Raw genomic sequence first — 20,854 nt, forward strand, 5'->3', positions numbered from 1 at the left:
GACTTTTAGATTTAAATTAATCTATAAATAATTTAACAAATATTAATTGATTTGAACCACAAATAACAATAACAAACAGCGTTGTAGCTACTTGTGTCAGAGTTAACATCTAAGTACCTACAACTGGAACAAAAAGATTTCGAAAATTTGTCCAAAAAGTAAATAAATAAATAAATAAACCACCTAGACAAAAGGGCTCATGAATTTGTAAAGCAAAAATTAAATAAACAAATAAACCACCTAGACAAAAGGGCTCATGAATTTGTAAAGCAAAAATTAAATAAACAACAACAGGTCTCATGAATTTGTAACGTTGGGTGTTTTCATTGGCAAAATTTTTTTGGGTATACAAGTGTATAAACTCGAAAATTTAAGGTATTTATGCTGTAAATATCTTAAATAAAAATATAAACATAAGAGAATTGTTTTGTCTTATACCTCTTCTAGCTGTGAAAACAAATCTCAAACATCTAAAGTGATTTAGTTCCCTTGTATAGCAAACTCACCACTAACAAAAAGAGCTGCCTTGGAAGCTCAGTCGCACCACTGAATTTGTGAAAATAGTTTGTCACATGTATTAGAAAAGCTTGTGCTTCCCTCCCTATGCAACTCGCCACAATGACTATAATGCCTCAACAGGTGCTTCAACCTTCGGTTTGGTCTTAGCAGGTCGACCAAGATGTCTTACATCTTTACCTTTTAAATACTTCAATGCTTTCTCTAGGTCGACTTCATTTAATTTCACATTCTGCATATATATAGATATATGTATGTATCTCATGTCACCAACACATGATCCAACACAAGAAGAACGCAATTCAATAAAAGAGTAATGAATGAAAAGATGTATACCTTAGGAACTGTAACAAAACTGCTTTTATGATGAACAACAGGTCCGTTCTTTGGCAATTTTAAGATCACCGGCTGTCCATCGTCTGGATGGGAACCCTAGTTGGAGAAAATGATGAGAAGAAGAAGAACAAAGATTAGAGATGCGTGCATGGAGACAGAACATAAAACGGGACCATGTTTTGGACAGCGAATAACTAACCAGTGTCACTGGATAGCGAAGCAACTCAATGGCATATTCAAGTGTGACAGATTGAATGTCCTTTATCTGAAAAAGGCATGGTATTAAATACTGCTAAATAGTTAAACAAGGCCAGAATCAAATCAAATCAAATACACATGAATTTCAGGTAAGACACTATCTCAAATACATGGGAAAGGCAAGCTCTTTTAGGTGAGAAGCCCTTCCTATCTTCACCAAGTTGTACATAAAATCCATAAGGACCGCTCTTCAAAAAAATCTGCAGAAAAGTGTGTTATGTCAACTGATCATGCATTAACATATGAGTAATGATATATGCATTAAAATTATGTACCAAAACATTACACACGTGTCAGTTTCATTTAACCAATCAAATTTATTTTAGATAGAAAAACAGTATCACGTCAGTTGGTGTAATATTTTGGTGCACATATCATTATGGTTAGCATATTCAGGTAGAGACCCCATTCTACCTTTTCTTTAGAAGTTGGATTAAGCCCTAGCAACTTTGGCTCCTCTATAATAAGGTTGCTTTGACGTTTTTCCTCTTCATCATCGTCTTGACCGAATAATGTTTGAGCGATGTACCTTACTCCCAAGCAAGCAAACAACTAGTAAATTTAGTTCTTGAATTATTGTTGTGGAAAGAAAATTGGAGTGATGAAATCGACATTAAACATGCTCTTACTTTCATAATATTTTTAAAATGATTTCAATTTCTTAAGTGATAGAACAATATTTTTTGCTTTTTTAAAAGACATATTCTTAGTGTTTTTTTTTTGCTCCAAATAACCTATATGTTTTCCTTTTATTTGTCGAACAATATATATACTTTTATTATCGACTTGCTATTATGGACTTTCAAAAAGTTTTTGTTTAAAAGCATGGATTTTTTTTCTTCTAATTGTGCCATTTAGTTTTTGTAGTACTCAGCTAAGCAATTGAAGCTACAAACTCTTCCAATTCATTTGTTTCTTAATGAGGTGGTTTTAACAATGTTTCGGTGTTTCCTTGCTTAACTAATTCTCACTAACTTTACTCTGCGCTATGTAATCCTAGATTTAATCTTATCCTTAGTTTTATTATTTTATTCCCTTTTGTCGACATAATTTTTGAGAACTTGTATGTAAGTTTCAACTTAATTTTGTTACTAAAATTTATTTTTAAAGAAGACATACTATTTACATACTAAGAATAATCCTGTCCAGTCATTTTTACTAAAATCTGGTCCAAGACTTTATTTAAATAACCAAATGCTTTGTGTGACTGTTGAATAAATGTCGTGATCATAAAACAAGCAATTAACAGTTTGCTGAATACAGTGAGTTGCCCCCAAAACCTATGCACACAAAGGAGCAAAAAACAATGTATTATCAAATAGTATAAAATTCTCCAAAGCCAAACTTACTTGCATTTTGGGTGTTGATCACAGCCAATAAAGTAGCCTGTACCAAACCGACTCACTTTGAAAACCAATGTGCCCTCAACACAGCTGACAAACAAAACCATGAAATTCACTAATTAAAATTTAAAAAATAAAATAAAAATGAGCACCAAATAAACCTCCAATATGTTACACCTTTAGTGGTGGAGAATGTTGGGAAATAGGATGTTCATCGAAACTCTTAATTATCATAATTGTGGAAAAATATACTCTTGATTGTTTTGATTGTTATTTTTACTTCTAAAGGAATAGCCTTTAAACAGGCTGAGTACAAAGGAATATTCTAGGTATAAACTAATTTACATTAAATACACCTTAGCTGTAAAATGCTAAGTAATAATTCAAATTATTTCTACAATAATATCAAACATATCTTCCTTGAATGTCCAACACTTAGAAATCACTCTTATTCCCCAAATATCTTGCTTATTGCTTCATTTGTGTAACCTCCACCACGAACCCTCCCGTTTACATTTTAATTTTATTTTTTTAGTTTTTTTTAATATAAATATTATTAAATATATATAATATCATAATTTATATAAAAAAAAATATATTAGTAAATGATATAATTTTATTTTTTATTAAAAAGCATTAATTATTTCACAAATTTTGAAAAAAATGAACAATTATTATTAAATGGTACTCCCGACCCCCATGACTTCGTTAGAGTGGGGACGGGGATGGGGGAAATTTTTTGAGTGGGGATGGAGGTGGGGGAGCTAGTCTTGACCCTACTCCACCTCGTTTACATCCCTAGTAGGCTTCATGAATCGTTGTTGGAATACTAATTGAGGTGTTATCCTTTAGAGAAGCTAAGGGCTTGGGCACAATAGTTGGCTTAGGCTAAGTACTAATACAATACAATACCTCACATCATACAGCCACCAAACACACTCCATTCAAGGTTTTATATGATCGAGACCCACCTTCATTGGTTCGTTACAAGGCATGCAACACTTCGATACCTCCAGTGGAGGAAATGTTGGAGGAGAGGGATGCACAATTGGATGATCTTAAAATGCATCTTCGATATCGTGTAACCACTCCTCATTCTCTATAATTAGATTGTTCATAAGAGCATAAGCTATTTATTGGTTGTATACAATAAAATCTTCATAGTCACCAAAATACATGCAAAAAATGCTAGCCACTGATATCCAATGAAAGATTTTGTTAATGCAAAGTGAGGATGTGAATGCTACTTTTATTAGCTAATAGTGGTTGCCAGTTGCTAAATGCACATTCCTTATATCAAGACATAACAGTCATACCTTGGACATGTCCTGCTATTATCAGGTAAAGAAGCAAACAAGAAATCCCCAAATTTTTTCTCCAACATCTTCTCTACCTGAAAAATCAAACAAGTAAATGTATTACAAGAAATCCATAAGAAAATATACTAATAGTTAACAATTAAGGACCAAAAATAAAATAAAAAAATACCTGATGGATATGAACATTGGCTGTGCTTACACAATAAGAGTTGAATCGTGTCCAATAGTCTCCCAAGAGACCTTTCCAATCAGTTGAACCAGCAGAAACATTATCAAGCTGATCGAAGCAAAGGACAACAAATGACTAACCACTACGCAAGATTGATAATTAGTTTGATTTCTTCAAATTGATGATTATGCTTGTTCCAATAGATAATTATACAGTAACACCAACAGTAATAATAATGTCATATTATAACAAGTGCACAATAGAGATTGTTGAGGTTGTGAAGAAGGATCATCATCATTTAGCCAAAAGTAATCTAAAAGAAATTTTTTTTGAGGCAATGTATATGATATAAGAATATAGTGCATCTATTAACAGGATAAGTACCTCAGTCTCCATATCAGCAGTAAAACTGTAGTCGGTAACCTCTGAAAAATGGTGACAAAGAAATGCTGAAACCTAAAAATAATATACCAAATTAAAAAATTAAAAATAAATAAAAAAGAGCCTACACATCAAATTGAAACCTTAAATCATGGCAAAATTATTAAAAAAAAAACAATGTAGCATTAAGCAAGATATTAAGGGAACGGTGAACGTGCACATAAGACACATATATTAAAAAAAATCTAACCACTTTTTGTTATAAATTGAACGACCAATAGTATAAAATTTATTTCGTTTGTCAAATAAACCAGCACCTTGTGTATCATATATATCATTACTTAGAACTGATTGTCCAAAAACATATCATGGTAACAAATGTATGTGGTGTGTTCACAAATTTCTGGATTTCACTCCTTAAAAGATGATTGATAGAACAGTAGATAAAAACATGCAAAACTACATACCATGCGACCACGAAATTCTGGATGTAGAACACGACTTTTCACTGTCACATAGTTCCTATCCTGGTACCATCATCAAATTAGAAGTCAAAACTCTGCATCGCTAAAAGAATAAGGTTATGAACAAACTAAGTTCATTGAAGCTAAGATACAGCTTTAGTGATGTTGGCAAAATGGGGGCCAAAAAAGTAAAATTGTATGTGCGTGTGTTAGAACAATTCAAAGCCTACTCCAGCAAAAGAATAAACTGATAGATCCAAATAGGGATCCTCAATTCAATAGCCAAAACAATAGGTAGAAACAAAAAGAAACTGAGGGAAGAAGGAAATGGAAAATAAGCAGATTTCATAATTGTTTTATTTAAAAAAAAAAACCCTCAACATGTATGGTGTATTAATCCTACTGGAAACAAAGAAGACAATTACATAAAGTGATGACAATCTATACTTAAATTAGAGAATGGAACATCTTTAAACTCCCTAGCATTAAACAGCCATATGCCACCCAATGTTTGATTCTGTCCCACAATTGAACTGCATCTCCTTCAATTCCTTTGAAAATTCTCTTATACTTCTGTCTCACCATATTGTCCACCAAGTAGCCACCACCCAATCTCCATAACTATTTCTTGGCTTTATTACCAGTACAATAAAAATTTAATAATCATGTACAATTGTTTGGGATGCACCGATGAATGTTAAGTTCCTTAGGAGTCTGTACCACAAACATAACTCAGAGAAAAAGAGCAGTTTACAAAGATTATTGCCTTCTCCACTCTTCCTTGGAGACAGTGCAAAGTATGGTCTCCTTTTTTAAAGAGATGCATGAACATCTTGTTTTCCAAACACAAAAGTCAAATAGAAACCACCACCTTCTAAAGCAGTGGACTTTTCCAAATCTTATTCCAATGGAAAATTTGATTGAATAGTAATTTAATACACCTATTCTAGAGGAAATAAATGAGTAGATCTGATGACCAATTGAATAGGTCCTAGTCATTAGCAACTCAAACATATGTGTTGTAGACTTCTAGTTATCAATGATTAATTATTCTATAAATAGGATTGCCTAGGTTCAGTTCGTATCAAAATTTTGTCTTTGATAGAGAACAAATCTCTATTTTTTAATCATGGCCAAACAAGCAAAGGAAATAATGGTTGCCCTAGAGGAAGAGTGCACTGATTTTCGGACTGAGTTGAGGGCATATATGAGCAGCTTCAAGGATTCATTTAGGGGCGAAATACAAAAGATTATGTTGTAATGTATGAATTAATTCGTGTGTGTTGATTGGGCTGGTTCTGTAGATGATAAAAGATCCACAGCAGGATGAAAATTTATAAAATATTAATTTTATTTATATTCAATGAAAATATATATTTTTTTAAAAAGAGACAGAGGTCACATGTGCATGAACAATCTCTTCCCACATTTATTAAGAAGTCTCACTTATGGTGAAGGAAAATCGTGGTCACAACAAGCAACAACAAAAAACAATAGTTTACAAAATGGTGGTCCAATCTCTAAGCAAGGAAGAGAATGGAATCCCTCTAAAACCCTTTTATGTTATGCAACCATAGTGCTACCCAAAGCCTGATCTTATCTCACAAGCATTAAACATCACTGCTCTGATCATCGAAAATCCTCTGATTTCTTTCCAGCCATACGCCCCAAAATAAGGTCGACACAGCCGTAGCCTAGAGAGTTTGGCTTACCTTGCTATCTCTAAATTAGAGACAATTAATATATATATATAGTAGAAGAATTTATAAAATTAAAACTAAAATACAAATAAATAAAATTGCCAGTTATTATGCCAAGCCATGCTCAATGTAATGACTGTGAAAAAAAGTTATACATCAAGCATGGCACACTAAGTATAATAATTGGTGCTTTATGTTAAGTTCTTATACCAAGCTATGTAATAACTTCACATGAAGTGTCAATTATTATCTTGAGCCGTACTCGACGTAATAACTTGTATTACATAGTACGATGTAATAACTGGCGCTTTTTACGTTAATGGTTATTATATCGAGTGCCCATTCGACGTAGTAACCCTTTCATAATGTGCATTGCGCATCATCAAAGCTATTTTTTATGGTAGTGAACCACCCTACAACTAGGCCAAGTAACCAATAACTCGGCATGTATATGTGCAAATCTGCCCTTCCACCCTCATACCTGAGCCACCTACTATAGAAGCATATATATTTTATCAAACCCTTAAGTCAATCTTAAAAAAGCAACAAAAGGACAGATGCAGCTGCAAATATCTCCTCTCCATGAAAAACACGATCACGTAACTTCTACGAGAAAGATATCCAACTCTGATATCCTCCTAATTTTCTATGCTAAAGTTAAAATCTTCTATATTTTGCTACAACTTGTCCCTAGTAATCGTTAATGCCAGCTACACCTACTCCAAAAGACTCCTTAAAGCAAAGATCATACAAAATCACAATCCACATACTCCTTAATTCTTCTCCTAACATAAATATATATTATCCTATGACAGCTCATTCACTACCTATTACTACAATTACCCATGTAACTCTATACTACCTCTATTCTATCAATGCCCCATTTTATCTCTTGGTGAGTGCCTATCATAAACTTCATTAAAAGAATTGAGCTTGGACTCCTCAATAGACAATTCCAAAATGAATTCAAAACCACAAATGCAACTTATATTAACACAAGAGAACCTAAAAATTAAAGTTTCAATTATTTGCAGCTCATCATTACCTGTAAAACTTTCAATGTAGATGCATAGGTTGAAGGCCTTCCTATCCCAAGCTCCTCCATTTTCTTAATCTGAAAAATGCAACAAAAGAAGTTGTGATGAATAGAAAAGTACAAAGATTTTTCTATTCTGTTACTTATATTGTTTAGCTTCCTATTTCCAAAATGTATAGCCAACATCCATAATGCTAATAGTAAATGGAAGTACTACAAATTCCAACCAGTGACCCCTCGGAGTAGCGCAAAGGAGGCTGGGTATGATGTTGCTTGAGCTCCACTTCAAGTATATATAATGGATCTCCAGACTACCAAAAAAGAAAGAAAGAAAAAAAAGCTTTAGCAAATTCATTCACCAAAACACTATTTTAAACTAAGCACAATTGAGGTCTGAGAATTACTTTAGAATCCAATGGCATTTTTCTTATTTAATAAGATCTAAATAATTTATAATTAGTAATCTAGAGGGTAGCTAAAATGGTTAGGCATGTGGTTTTTTTTCTAATTCTGAAGATCGTTTTGGAGAAGCTAGGGCTCTCTCGCTTTTCTTAAAAGACCTTTCAAGAAGCTATTTTTTTTAAGTTAGATTAAATTTTATAATTCCTAATTTTTTCATAAAATATATATTTTAATTTGATCACCTAAACACTATAAAAAAGAACTTTACATTAAAACAAGATCTTAATATTATAATTATCCAAACAAAAAAAATAAGCTAACGAATTTACTTGTCTTGTACTTTTAGATGTAAGTAAAAGTTTTCCCAAAATGTAACCGTTCATCAGTTCATGCTACCTTCAATGAATCAAGAGTTGCATATATTTCATTGCGATCAATTCCTTCATTTTCTTTACATTTGACTTCTGCAGCTTCCATGTCCTAAAATAAAACAGATCAAAATAACAAGCAATACAAAATCCCTAGTGGATAATTGCAATTAAACACTAGCAACAAAAACACAAGCAATTCAATATATATTGAAAAAAAAAAGAGACAGATGCTCCTCTTAGATCTCAACTATATAACCACTGGAAAAAAGAGAATAACTTACCTCAATTTGAACACATACAATTTTCCAATAAATCTCCTCAAACTACCAATAAAGGATGAAGATGAGTGTGTGTTTTATGCACTCATTTGTTACTCTTTATTATTGTTTTACATGTTTTTCCTCAAGTTTCTATTTGGATATGATGATTTTCTTTTAAGAGCGTATTTGGAAATCACTGTGTAAATACTACCCTAGTGATTACACATTCTAACACATAGTATTTTAAAATACATAATTTGTTTGAACGTCGTGTAGTAATTACATTTGAATCCTCACTGTGATAATTAATATTTTAAATTAATAATATTTAGTAAAAAAGATAAAAAAAAATTATCTACTTAAAATATTCAAAATGAGCTTAGATATTTGAGTGTTTGTCAATCCTTTACCAATAAAAAATTCAAGTATATAACAATTTATCATTCAACAATACCTAAATGTACAGCAAATAAACATATAGATTGGCATTGGTGCTAATTTTTTTTTTGCTTGAAATTATGTTTTCAGCTAAAAAAAAGTAAACATAAAACTAATAAAAAAAAACATGATCTCCAACAATATTTTATAACTACTCTCAACCTAAAAAAATATCTACAAGAAAAGTTGAATGATAAATGAATATAATAGAAATATAACAATATTTAATAGAATAAAAATATATTTGCCAAGAAATCTGGAAGCTAATGGAACATATGAACAGCAAAATCTAAGAAAATACTAATTGTATGAAAGAAGAAATGCAGAAAAAATATTATATTTGATAATTAATATTATTTATTGGTATAACTACACCAATTATTAGGGGCATGAGAATTGAGGGGCCAGAAAAAGATTGATAAGGGAAATGGTGATTTGAAAGAAAATATGAAGGATGGTAATGTGGAAGTGGACATGAATTCAGATGAGTTATGGGCAGATATTCATGAATGAGTGGCTTTGTTGAGGAGAGGTTGGATTGATTTGCAAGTCATATGCTCCTACAACTTAACAGATTGCAGACATACTCATAAAAAGGCTCCCAGAGATGCCATTTAGCAATTTAAACTATTGTAAATAGATTGATTTGGTCAATGATACCAAATAGGTTAGATAGGATTGTTTTTCCTATTTTGTATATAGTTGCCCTTTCTTGTAACAATGCACACATTCCATGTGAGTCAATACAGGAATAATATTCTCTATTTTTCTAAGTTCACACCACTATACATTATCAATGTACCACTATATACAGAAGATTATATATACCTAATGCATAATGATATTATTAATTACTAAAATTATAATTACATATACTAAATACCATACGGACAAAAATCAATAAACCATTAATGTATACTAAGTAATTATAACAATTAAATAATGAATAAAAGAAAACAAAACTCTCATATAAATTAAAGCAACCAAAAACATAATTTTACATACCAATTATATCTACCAAAAAAAATTAAAATGTACCATTTTGTAGATAATTATATAAAATTGTTCAAATATTATATACCACTATACACAAATATTTATATGTAACCAAAATTATAAATTATGCCAAACTCATCTTTTTTTTTTTTTTTGTGTACGTGACACTTCAACATAACAGTAGTTTTCTCATAAATGAGAAATGAAAAGGTTATACCACAATACAAGTGGTGTGAAACAAAGTCAAATTGAATATATTATGGTTTAGGTCAATTTTTTATAACAGGGAAAAAAACAATGGCAGTATGGTATAGTAACTTGAAAAGAAAAACAGGAAAATAGAAGTGATGAGCATGATTAGATCTGGTAAGGCCATAGAAGAACATATGAAACAAGCAAAGAGAAGAAAATGACTGGTACCTTGAAAGCTGCTTGATATCCAAGGAACTCAATCTTTGAGCTTGCAGATCGGAAAATAATGAACTCATCAGCATTTCCAATATCAAGTTGTATCTGGTTGAATTAAAAAAGCTCTTGAGGCATTCTCAAAATAGAATAGTTATATTTTACTTTCCACCTATAGAAGTAATTGTAATTGTAGAAATAATCAGAATTAATTTGTTAGTGTATTACAGTTCATTACTTACCCTATGTTTGGTAAGGATGAAAACTGGGAGGAAAGAAGAGAAAACTAGAAAGGTGAGAACACTGTTTGTAATTGTGGACACTTTGAGAAATACTCCTCTGATGTTCCTCAAACATTCGATTATCACCATCTGATCGTTGTTCCTAAAAGATCTTTTGAAACCTTTCCTATTGTCATCCTTCATAGCCATCAATCACCTAATCTCTTCAATCAACCACCTTGCACCTTCTAAAAACAGCTAAATCTCGAATCCGGACAACCTCGTTCTTTCTCACAATCGAACAGCCCCTCCATCTTTGCTCAAAGTCACCATAAAAACCTTATGTTCTATTTTGAAACTCCAATAATGATTGAAAATGTTACTAGAATTGTCAAAAACAGAAGCACTATTTCGTCCAAATCCAGTGGGGAAATGGAGTTTTTGCCTCCCATAACCAGTGGGGTGATGAGGAACTCTCCAACTTGCTTTCCCATGACCGTAAGGGCCGTGGGGATCCATCCTATGTGTTTGAGGTAATTCTTATGAGTTCTAGAGTTTCTTGGCCAATAATTTGAGTACATGTTATGTTTATAACTAATTATCTTGATATATTTAGATATTTTAGAAATATTTTTTTAATTAAATAATTGAGGCTTACGTTTTGCCTCACAAAAATAAAATGTCTCGAGGCTTAGAAATGCTTTTTTAAACATTGATATCAAGAATGTCTTTCTAAACGGAAATTTAGAGGAAGAGGTCTATATGAAGATTCCTCCTGGCTTCGAAGGAAAATATGAAAAAGAAACAGCATGTCACTTGAAGAAATCTCTCTATAGCTTGAAGCAGTCACCGCGAGCATGGTTTGAGAGGTTCAATCAAGTGATTAAGAAGCATGATACAAACAAGGTCAGTCGTATCATACTCTATTCTTCAAACATTCACAATTGTAATTCTTATTATCTATGTTGATGATATGATTCTAACTGGAAATGGCCTTAATGGATTGGAGGAGCTTAAAAGACTACTAGCCCAAGAATTTAAGGTAAAAGGTCTTGGTCAGATGAGATACTTTTTGGGTATGGAGTTTGCAAGAACCATGCAGTGGATTTCAGTCTCTCAACATAAGTATGTTATTGATCTACTCAAAGAGACTGGTATGCTTGGATGTAAACCAGTAGCAACACCAGTGGAACCTAATGGGAAGTACAAGAAGAAAGAAAAGGAGAAACCTGTAGACAAAGGGATGTATCAACGACTAGTTGAAAAATTGATCTATTTCTCTCACACCAGACCTGACCTTGCCTTTACAGTTAGCTTGGTCAGTCAGTATATGTACAACCCTTTAGAACAACACTTGGAGGCAGTTTACAGGATATTACGGTATCTGAAGAAGACACCCGGAAAATGTCTGTTGTTCAGAAAAAATGAAGAAAGAGGCATATAAGGTTCAATTGAGGACAGGAGATCAACATCTGGATATTGTACCAAGGTATGGGGAAACCTTGTTACTTGGAGAAGCAAGAAACAACCTATTGTCGCAAGAAGTAGTGTTGAAGCTGAGCTTAGAGCTCTTGCTCAAGGAGTATGTGAATTGATTTGGATCAAATGAATTCTTGAAGAACTACAACTTCAAAGGACAAATCCTTTGAAACTATACAGCGACAATAAATGAGTTATTAATATAGCACATAATCTGGTTCTTCATGATAGAACCAAACATGTGAAGGTGGACCGTCATTTCATAAAAAAAAATTATAGAAAAATAACTGTGTTGTTTATGTCCAAGCAAACAACAAGCTGCTGATTTGCTAACAAAAGGATTATCAAAAGAAAGCTTTGATGAGCAAGTGTGCAAACTGGGCATGTGGGACATGTATGTACCAGCTTGAGGGAAGGTGTAAAAATAATCATAATTAATTTGTTAGTGCTTTACAGCTGAAATGTAATTAATGTGTAATTTAGTTTATACCTAGAATATACCTTTGTATTCAGCTTATTTCAAGGCTATTCCTTTAGAAATGAAAATAACAATCAAGAGTATAATTTTCTACGATAATGAAATTCTTAATTATGCCAACCTGCTTAATGGTAGCAGGTTCCATTTGACATGCCATTGTGCGGCACCAGATAAGAGTATACAACTTCAAGGAATCTTCGTCAAGTGTTCCTCGAAGTGTTGCTACAAGTGGATACCAAACAGTCATATAAAAGATCAAAAGGGTATAGATAACAAACCACACAAAGAAAGAAGAAAATAAAACAGATAGCAAGCACCATGCAATACCCAAATTATATATATACTTACATGGCAGTCTTGAAATATCAGTGGGTCTAATGGCTTCATGAGCCTCTTGAGCATTCTTCACCTTCTTAAAATATTTCTGAGCACCTACTGATGCAAAACCTGGCCCATACCTGCACAGAATAATCTAATCTTTAGAATTAACTAATCAATAGCAAAACATATAAACTGCATTTCAACAAACGCCAACGTGCACAAATGACAAGCATACAAGTAAATAATTCTTAGAAGAGATTAGTAAGCATATGTCTCTGCCTTCAGAGTTAGTGTGCTTCTATTGTTACCTCTTGATTTCTCCAGCCAACTGCAAACCATTCTAAACTCACCCTCATATGACTATATATGAATTTGATTAGGGGAATGAAAAAGTGAGGTATGCATGAATTCAGTGAGTGAATCTCAGTATCAGGAGAGTCCAGGTCTCTCGAAAACCTGAGGAGTTGTTACTGTGTTTCCATTTTCAATAGTGACTCATCCATTTCTTCTTCATTTGTGCTGTTTGCTGTTGTTATTTTCAGCCTATTTTTTTATTTTACACAGGTGAGGCACAACACCTCTATTGATACCACCCAATTTATACAGCCAGCTACCAATGTTATCTTCATATGACTCAATATAAGTTCTCTTAGCTTTAAAATTTTACTTAAACATGTAATATATGATTTGCACTAAAGCTGAAATTAGCAGCAAAAGTAGTACAAAACAAGGTCTAAATTTCAGCAGAAGCAGTGTTTCCATATAACCATAAACTAAATTTTTTTTTAAAAAAAAAATGAGTATTTCTTTGCATCACCTTTCAGTTACCAAAGAGCGTATGTCCTTGACAGCTTCATCGGAAATCTAAAATACATAGCAAAAGGTATTAGAAAGAAAGAAAGAAAAAAAACAAGAAGATATTCTCCCTACAAAACAGTATCATTAAACATCAAATAAGGGAAAATATTCCTGTAGCCAGTCATACATACATTTAGTCCATCTGTCCTGGTATATGTTATCAGACCTTCTGCTTTGCCATCAGACAACTGAACCCCCTCATAAAGTTTCTGTGCAAGCTGCAGTGACAATTAGTAATTTCTATTAGCAAAACACATCTACTAAGGTTGTGAAAAAATAACCACCAAAAGTCATCTGTTATTGCACCCAATGAAAAAAAAATATTTATGCAATAGATAAAAACCAATCCAACAAGGTACAGCAGTAAAGTCCCCCAAACCTTCATGGTATGTGCTGATGAAAAATTTAACTTATTAGCAGCATCTTGCTGAAGCGATGATGTTATGTATGGCATTGGAGGGCTTTTTCGTATTTGATTTACTTTATGCCTGATCACCTTGAGATTAGCTGAATTGATCTTTCTTTCAATCTCTTTTGCCTCTGTGTGAGAACTTATAGAAAGCGGATTCAACTTTTTGGACTCATAATTAGTCAAGTGTGCTGAAAAGGAAACAGCATTGTCCACAGAATTCAATTCAATCTTGATAGTCCAATACTCCTGCGGTTTAAACTGATCTATCTCCATCTCTCTGTCACATATGAGACCCAAAGCCGCAGATTGGACACGCCCAGCAGACTGACAACCTGGTAATTTTCGCCATAATAATGGTGAAATATTAAAACCAATCAGATAATCAAGAGCTCTTCGTGCAAGGTAGGCATGAACCAAGTTTGCATCAATTTCTCTTGGAGACAGCAGTGCTTTTTTCACGGATGGCTCAGTTATTTCATGGAAAACAACTCTTGACACTGTTATATTTTCATGTAAGGCACCTTGTTGTTGCAACATCTCAAATATGTGCCAAGCAATAGCCTCTCCTTCTCGGTCAGGATCTGATGCAAGAATAAGATTTTCTGCTCTGAAGAGAAATGCAAAGAAAGAAGAATGAGTATTTACAGAAACATTTCATCGAAATTGATAAGAGAAAGAAAATATACAATAAAAAAAAAAACTTTTGGTTACCCTTCTAGAGTAAGTTTCGCTTACAATTAGCAAAAGAGAAGTGAATTGTCCCACAAAAGTGAGAAAGGGTGTGTGTGTGTGTGTGTGTTGAGGTTTAAAGAAATGCCTCAACACATCCCAAAGTTTTAGTTGATTTTGTTCTGTGAGTAGTGGTTTTATTTCCATTTATCCCATTGAAGAATTTCACAACAAGACAAAATTGTCCACAACTAAAATAAGCCAAATTTAAAAATGAAACATGACATCAGGAGGCTGATTAATTTCACAGAAAAAGATGAAAAACCATACGTACCCACGTAGTGCAACCTTTATGCTTGTAATATGAGTCCAGGCAGCAGAAGGCACTTCCCACACCATACTAAATTCATCATCAGGCCGAACAGATCCTGACCGAGCAGCCAAGTCCCGTACATGACCATAACTGGGAATCACTTCAAACATATCACCTAAATATCCCTGAATGACCTTTGCCTTTGTAACAGACTCTACCACTACAACAGATTTTCCTGTTGAGGGGTACAACTGCTTCAGGCTCACCTGTCCCTGAAGTTTTATTTGCCCCACATGTTGTGCTTTTTGTTTCACCAGTTTTTCCTTTCTAATACAGTTCCCTCTGTTCTTATCAGACGAGAGTTTTGTTGAACTACTCGTGACCACTTCCTCAGGTCTTTTCTTACTTGCATTCAACTGAATAAATGTAGTGTTAGTTGAATTATATTATAGAGAAAAAGGGACTAATCTTGTTTATTTCTTCTAAGTACTTGCTTACCTTTGAAGCCTGATCATGGCCAGTCTTTCTCTTACTTGATTTTATTGCTCGAGAAGCATCTTTGGCTCCTTCTGTTGTATCATCTTTAAGCAGCATATCCCCAGTTTGATCTGTACTTTTCTTGGTTCTCGACTTCTTCTTTCCACTAACTTTAGAGACCTCACTACTATTGCTAATGGGCGAACTTGAAACAAACAATCCCGGGCTTATATTATCCTTTTTGCCACCAACTAACACTTCACTTGAAGATTCTAAGTCAAAAAATTTGGAGGTACTAGAGCTGGTTGCACTGTTTTTGCATTTAGTACTTCCACCACTTTTTCCATCTTGTTTACCCACATTGTCAAGTTTACTTCTCATGGTTTTCAATTGAGAAAAAAACCTCTTGGTAAAAGTACAATCACTAAATTTATAAAAGGATCCATTACTAAAATTATTGACTAGTCCAAAAGAGCTTAGGAAGCCAAGTCTTAACTGAGAGTTTAAGGCAAGAGCACAATGAGATCCATCTCCACAGCTTCTGGTAATATGAAAGTTTTGACCGATTTTGGCATGATTGGTCGAGATTATGCTAGACAATCTGACACTTTTAAACCTAATCAGAGAAGATTTTCTACATCTTTCACTCGTCCCTGAAGATGAACATGGTAAACAAGTACCCCTGTATCTATATATTGCATTGCACTGCAGCTGAATCACCAATGACATCAAACAAAATTAATAATAAATAAATAATACAACTCATAAACAAATCAAGATATTGAACTTAAAAAGAAAAGCCAAGAAACAAACAAATGTGAATATATCACTTATAAAAATAGCGCAAAAAGTTTTAAGCTTTGTCTCGTCTTTATTGAGTTTGTTTCTGAAAATTATGACATGAATCAATCATTCGTATGGCTAAATTAAATGGAACCACTTTCTACTATTAGTGTAATAGAAAAATCTGAGATCGTATACATGACACATATAATAATGATAACAATAATCAATTTAAGAAGAAGGGAGCTATATATGAAAATGACACAAAGGTGAAAGGGGAAGAAGATAACGAAATGGAGATTAAGAACCTTAGCCATGAAAGAGCGGAGTTGCAGAGCTGAAGAAGTAGAAGAAGGGTTTGAGAAAGAAGCAGAAACAGTGTTTGAGGTTGCCCAACACAAACGCCTTCGATGGTGAATCATCGCCATTACAGATTCATAGTTTCTGATTTCAGATATAAATTTGTGTATAGTAGAGTCTCCACTCTCCTGTAATCTGCATGGCAAGGGTTTTGGACGTTTTGAGAAATGAAAGAAACGGTAACGCGCAATAGACGACACATTTTCGTTCATTTTCATTCTTTTATTTTATTTTATTTGATGTATACTTATTTATTATTTTTAAATTGAATTTTGAGTTAGGTTCATGGATCTATTTTCTAAAAAAAAAAAAAAAAATTAAAACAGAAAGTTCAAACACCAGTTTAGCTAAAAAGAAGGTTAAAGCAGTATTATTCCAAAAAAAATCATATTATGATCTAATGCAATTAACTTTGCTCAACCAAGATTCGATCTGATCTGATCTGATCTGATCTAGTCGGAAAATCATCAGCAAAGACTTTTTCTACGGGATGTTTTATTTTTCCATAGAAATATATTCGCTCAAAAAAGCCCCCAGAGGATGTTAATCGTAAATGAGAAGATTGGTTACGGAGAAAAAGTAAGATGGATTCATATTCACAAACATGAGAATTATACAAGAACAAAAAATGTAACGTCCCTAAGGTAGGGTACGTCTGCCACATACTCGTAATTCTAGGGTTTACGAGTATGTAAGGCACTTGACCAAAAGAATTAAATAAAATGATACGAAGAAATACAGAAAAATTTAAAACTTTTATATAAACTTATTAGAAGAAATTATTACACGTATGAATACTTTAAATTTAAGGCAGCCATATGAAAACTCTAAACCATTATTGCATTGCTACTGAGTCCGTGCTCCACAAGTTGCTCAACAGCTAAAGCCACACCTGGAAAAATGTTGGAAAATAACATAATGAGCTAACGCTCAGTAAGCAAATCTCATGCATACACATACACATGAATGTCGTGAGTTTGTAGTGCACATATACTAATATGCTGACTTATATACTTATGCATTTCATTTATTGCTCATGCACTTTCAAACTTTACTTTTATGCTCTTTCTTTTAGTTTCACATTTTTATGGGCCCAATATCACTTGTGCACACTGTTTGATTCAGCCAATGCCTGCAGGGCTTGTTACACATATCATATAGAATCCCATGGGTTCTCCTCCGGCTAGCCATCATCTCAGCTAGGCTCATCATAACACTCATTTCATCGTTGTCATAGCTGCCATACTTATTACACATATGGAGGAGAAAGACGGAAACATGGCAAACATATCTGAATGGTCAACTCTGACCTAGCCCACACTAGTGGGCAGCCACTATAAGTCTTATAGACTTCCGTCTTCTTTACTGAACTTACTTGATTGCTTCATCAAAACAGTGGCACCCTTTTTAAACATCTTATTATCACTTTGCTTAAGCCTTGTGTCATTAAAATGTTTAACTTTACATAAGACTTTTCAAGACATTTCATAACTTTTCTCATATTCATATGCATGGTCTTATATCACATAATAATGTATCACATAACTGTACATGCCATGCATACATGCTGATGCTGAAATGCCAATGTTCGTGTTCATGACTGATGTTGATGGTATTCAATCAAAGCATTGTATCACATCTCATATAACTCAAAACATCTTTAGTCATAATACATGAAGCTTTGGGTTGGTGGCGTTGTTATACCTTAATGTAGAGCTATGGCTCAGGTCTAAGGTTTCCAGCCTAAAAACTTAAACGCTTCATATATCATAACATATAACAAATCATGAACATAGAGTAATCCACATATCCATCAACATAAGAACACATACTTGCACATAATTCATATCATTCTTAACCAAGTAAGACATCTTTTACATATCACAGAATTCATCAATTACATATCACACAACACCCTTATGGTGTTCATATAACCATTCTTCACATACTTATCATATGCATCATCATCATACCATACTTAACTCATCAGATGTACACAATCAATGTAGTCATGCATCTTACACTTAAGCACAAAAGGTGAGATTTACTTACCTTAGGTCCTTAGCTTATTTTAAAATTCCTCACCAAGAGTCAATCAATCAAATCCATACAAATCCTATTCAAGGCACATCATTTATTAAATTCTATCAAAATCATAAATATACACTATTGATAGTGTATATTAATAATACCAGAAACTATATAAATGATAATAATAAATTATTATCAACGTAATGCAAATAACTCTTCATATAAAACCATGCTTTAAACCTTGCTCATAAGATAATGTACCCTTATGATAATAATAATAATAATCCCAACAAAAATAATAATTATCGTCTATAATTAAACTTATTTCGATATTAATAACAAAATACTTCAATAGCAATACGTATATGGATGTATATATTCAAATAGTCATTTTATAAAAGAAATCATATTTTTAACATAAAGTTGTAATAATCAATATAATGATAATAATATAAATATAAATATTTATATTATTATTAATTAGTCATAATATCAATTCCAGTGATATAATAAATATACTTTCTCCAAACTTCACTGGTCTTACAAATATCAATAACTGTAAGAAACTAATATTTGATATTATTTTAATATTCAAATATTAATATACAATAATAATGGTTAGTTAATAGGTTTACTATAAATTATACTTTTCATATATATATATATATATATGAATCTGTATTCTTGATTTACTTAACAAAATAATAACAATAATAATTAAAATTACTTAATCATAATAATTTCCATATTAATATAAAATCAATTAAATATGTATTTTTATACTTGATTTAATATCTAATATTTTCTAGAAAATTAGACAGCACAACGGCTATAAAGTGGACAATTCCAAAATCAAAACCTGTATCAAAAATATATATAATCCCAGACAGCCAGTAAATTACAGAAAACATTCCATATATCAATAATATATAATTATATACCATAAATACACATAATAACAATTACTCTAATCAATCACAATTAAATCACAATATATAGGTTAAAGAAATTATACCAAAATGATCGGGTTCCACAATAAGTCAAACGATGATTTTCTGAGACTCAAAACGTACTTCGAAACCTCGAACACTAAGTTTCGACCGTCGATCTACGGTGGATCGCGGTGGCTCGTGGTGGGCCCACCACCCAACTATGGTAGATGTAGGAACAAGTTATTGGGTTTTGAAGCCCACAACACGAGGAGCACGATGGTGGTGACGGATCGGCAAACGGATGCCCGAGGTGGCCGAATCGCAACTTTGAAGTCGCGGGGTGGCCGAACTTAAATCGAGTGGTTGAGGCGTTTAATCGGCGAGTGAGCTCTAGATTCCCGCGTGGGTTGATAGTTCGGAGGCCTCTGAATCCAACGGTCCGGCGCGTGGCTAAAAATGGTGGCCGGAAAGTACTCCTGCGTCGTCGGCAACAGTAACACGCAGAGAGAGAGAGAGAGAGAGAGAGAGAGAGAGAGAGAGAGTTTCTGAGGAGAGAGAGAGAGGGGCTCGGGTAAAATGAAAGGCTGAAGCCTTTTATTTTATTTTATTTTTTTTATTTATTTATTTTTAAAAATTACACTTGGACCCAAAATACTAAAATTCTTTTCAAATAAGCCCTTTAGCCAAACTTTCTTAATTTTATAAAAATCCCCAATTAAAATTATATGACATTTGGGTCCAATACTTGACTACTCAAGTTTCTCTTTCTTTAATCTCATTAAAAACATAAAATCATATTTTAAACACTATTTTTCCATTACTATTTCTTAAATTTGTAAAGTTGTACATTTTATGTATTAAAACTTTGATTTATAATAAATAAATGTATTATGAAAATGTTGGATATTACAAAAAAAATCTTAGATTACTTTTTGAAAAAATAGAAATAGATTTATTTGGAATAAGAAATCTATTGGATATATTTTATTCATTAAATGTATTCACTTGCTTATGTATTTGATTGAATTAGATACATCTAATATTTTTGAATATTTATTTAGTTTAATTTATTCAAATAATTCATATTATTAAAAATAGAAAGAGTAATTTTTTAAAAATGATACAA

At 32.6% G+C, this 20,854-nt stretch overlaps 1 protein-coding gene and 1 long non-coding RNA gene across 5 annotated transcripts; both read right to left on the minus strand.

The window, feature by feature from the left end:
* Positions 1 to 241: 241 nt before the first annotated feature.
* On the minus strand, positions 242 to 16,964 carry LOC133789019 (uncharacterized). 4 transcript variants are annotated; one of them, XM_062226728.1, is made up of 22 exons: positions 16,714 to 16,964; positions 15,644 to 16,333; positions 15,167 to 15,561; positions 14,131 to 14,770; positions 13,883 to 13,969; positions 13,711 to 13,757; positions 12,921 to 13,030; positions 12,694 to 12,794; positions 10,410 to 10,502; positions 8,321 to 8,404; positions 7,750 to 7,833; positions 7,532 to 7,600; positions 4,790 to 4,849; positions 4,326 to 4,397; positions 3,942 to 4,049; positions 3,770 to 3,846; positions 2,460 to 2,543; positions 1,525 to 1,639; positions 1,221 to 1,310; positions 1,052 to 1,117; positions 853 to 948; positions 242 to 748 (listed from the first exon to the last, which is right to left on the minus strand). In XM_062226728.1, the coding sequence occupies exons 1-22, from the start codon at positions 16,831 to 16,833 to the stop codon at positions 623 to 625; spliced, it is 3,414 nt and encodes a 1,137-aa protein (XP_062082712.1). In that variant the 5' UTR covers positions 16,834 to 16,964; the 3' UTR covers positions 242 to 622. The 4 variants fall into 4 exon arrangements, 2 of the variants coding, with proteins under 2 accessions (XP_062082712.1, XP_062082714.1); XR_009873438.1 differs by having other exon boundaries at positions 612 to 748; positions 853 to 935; XR_009873439.1 differs by lacking the exons at positions 242 to 748; positions 853 to 948; positions 1,052 to 1,117; positions 1,221 to 1,310 and adding an exon at positions 3,425 to 3,552 and having other exon boundaries at positions 1,590 to 1,639.
* A 264-nt stretch (positions 16,965 to 17,228) lies between these two features.
* On the minus strand, positions 17,229 to 20,536 carry LOC133790074 (uncharacterized). Its single transcript, XR_009873875.1, has 3 exons — positions 19,812 to 20,536; positions 18,818 to 18,881; positions 17,229 to 17,657 (listed from the first exon to the last, which is right to left on the minus strand). It is a non-coding gene; the product is annotated as an uncharacterized LOC133790074 (long non-coding RNA).
* Between the last annotated feature and the right edge of the window lie 318 nt (positions 20,537 to 20,854).

The sequence above is a fragment of the Humulus lupulus genome, chromosome 7 (genome assembly GCF_963169125.1).
Source record: "Humulus lupulus chromosome 7, drHumLupu1.1, whole genome shotgun sequence".
Lineage (NCBI taxonomy): Eukaryota > Viridiplantae > Streptophyta > Magnoliopsida > Rosales > Cannabaceae > Humulus > Humulus lupulus.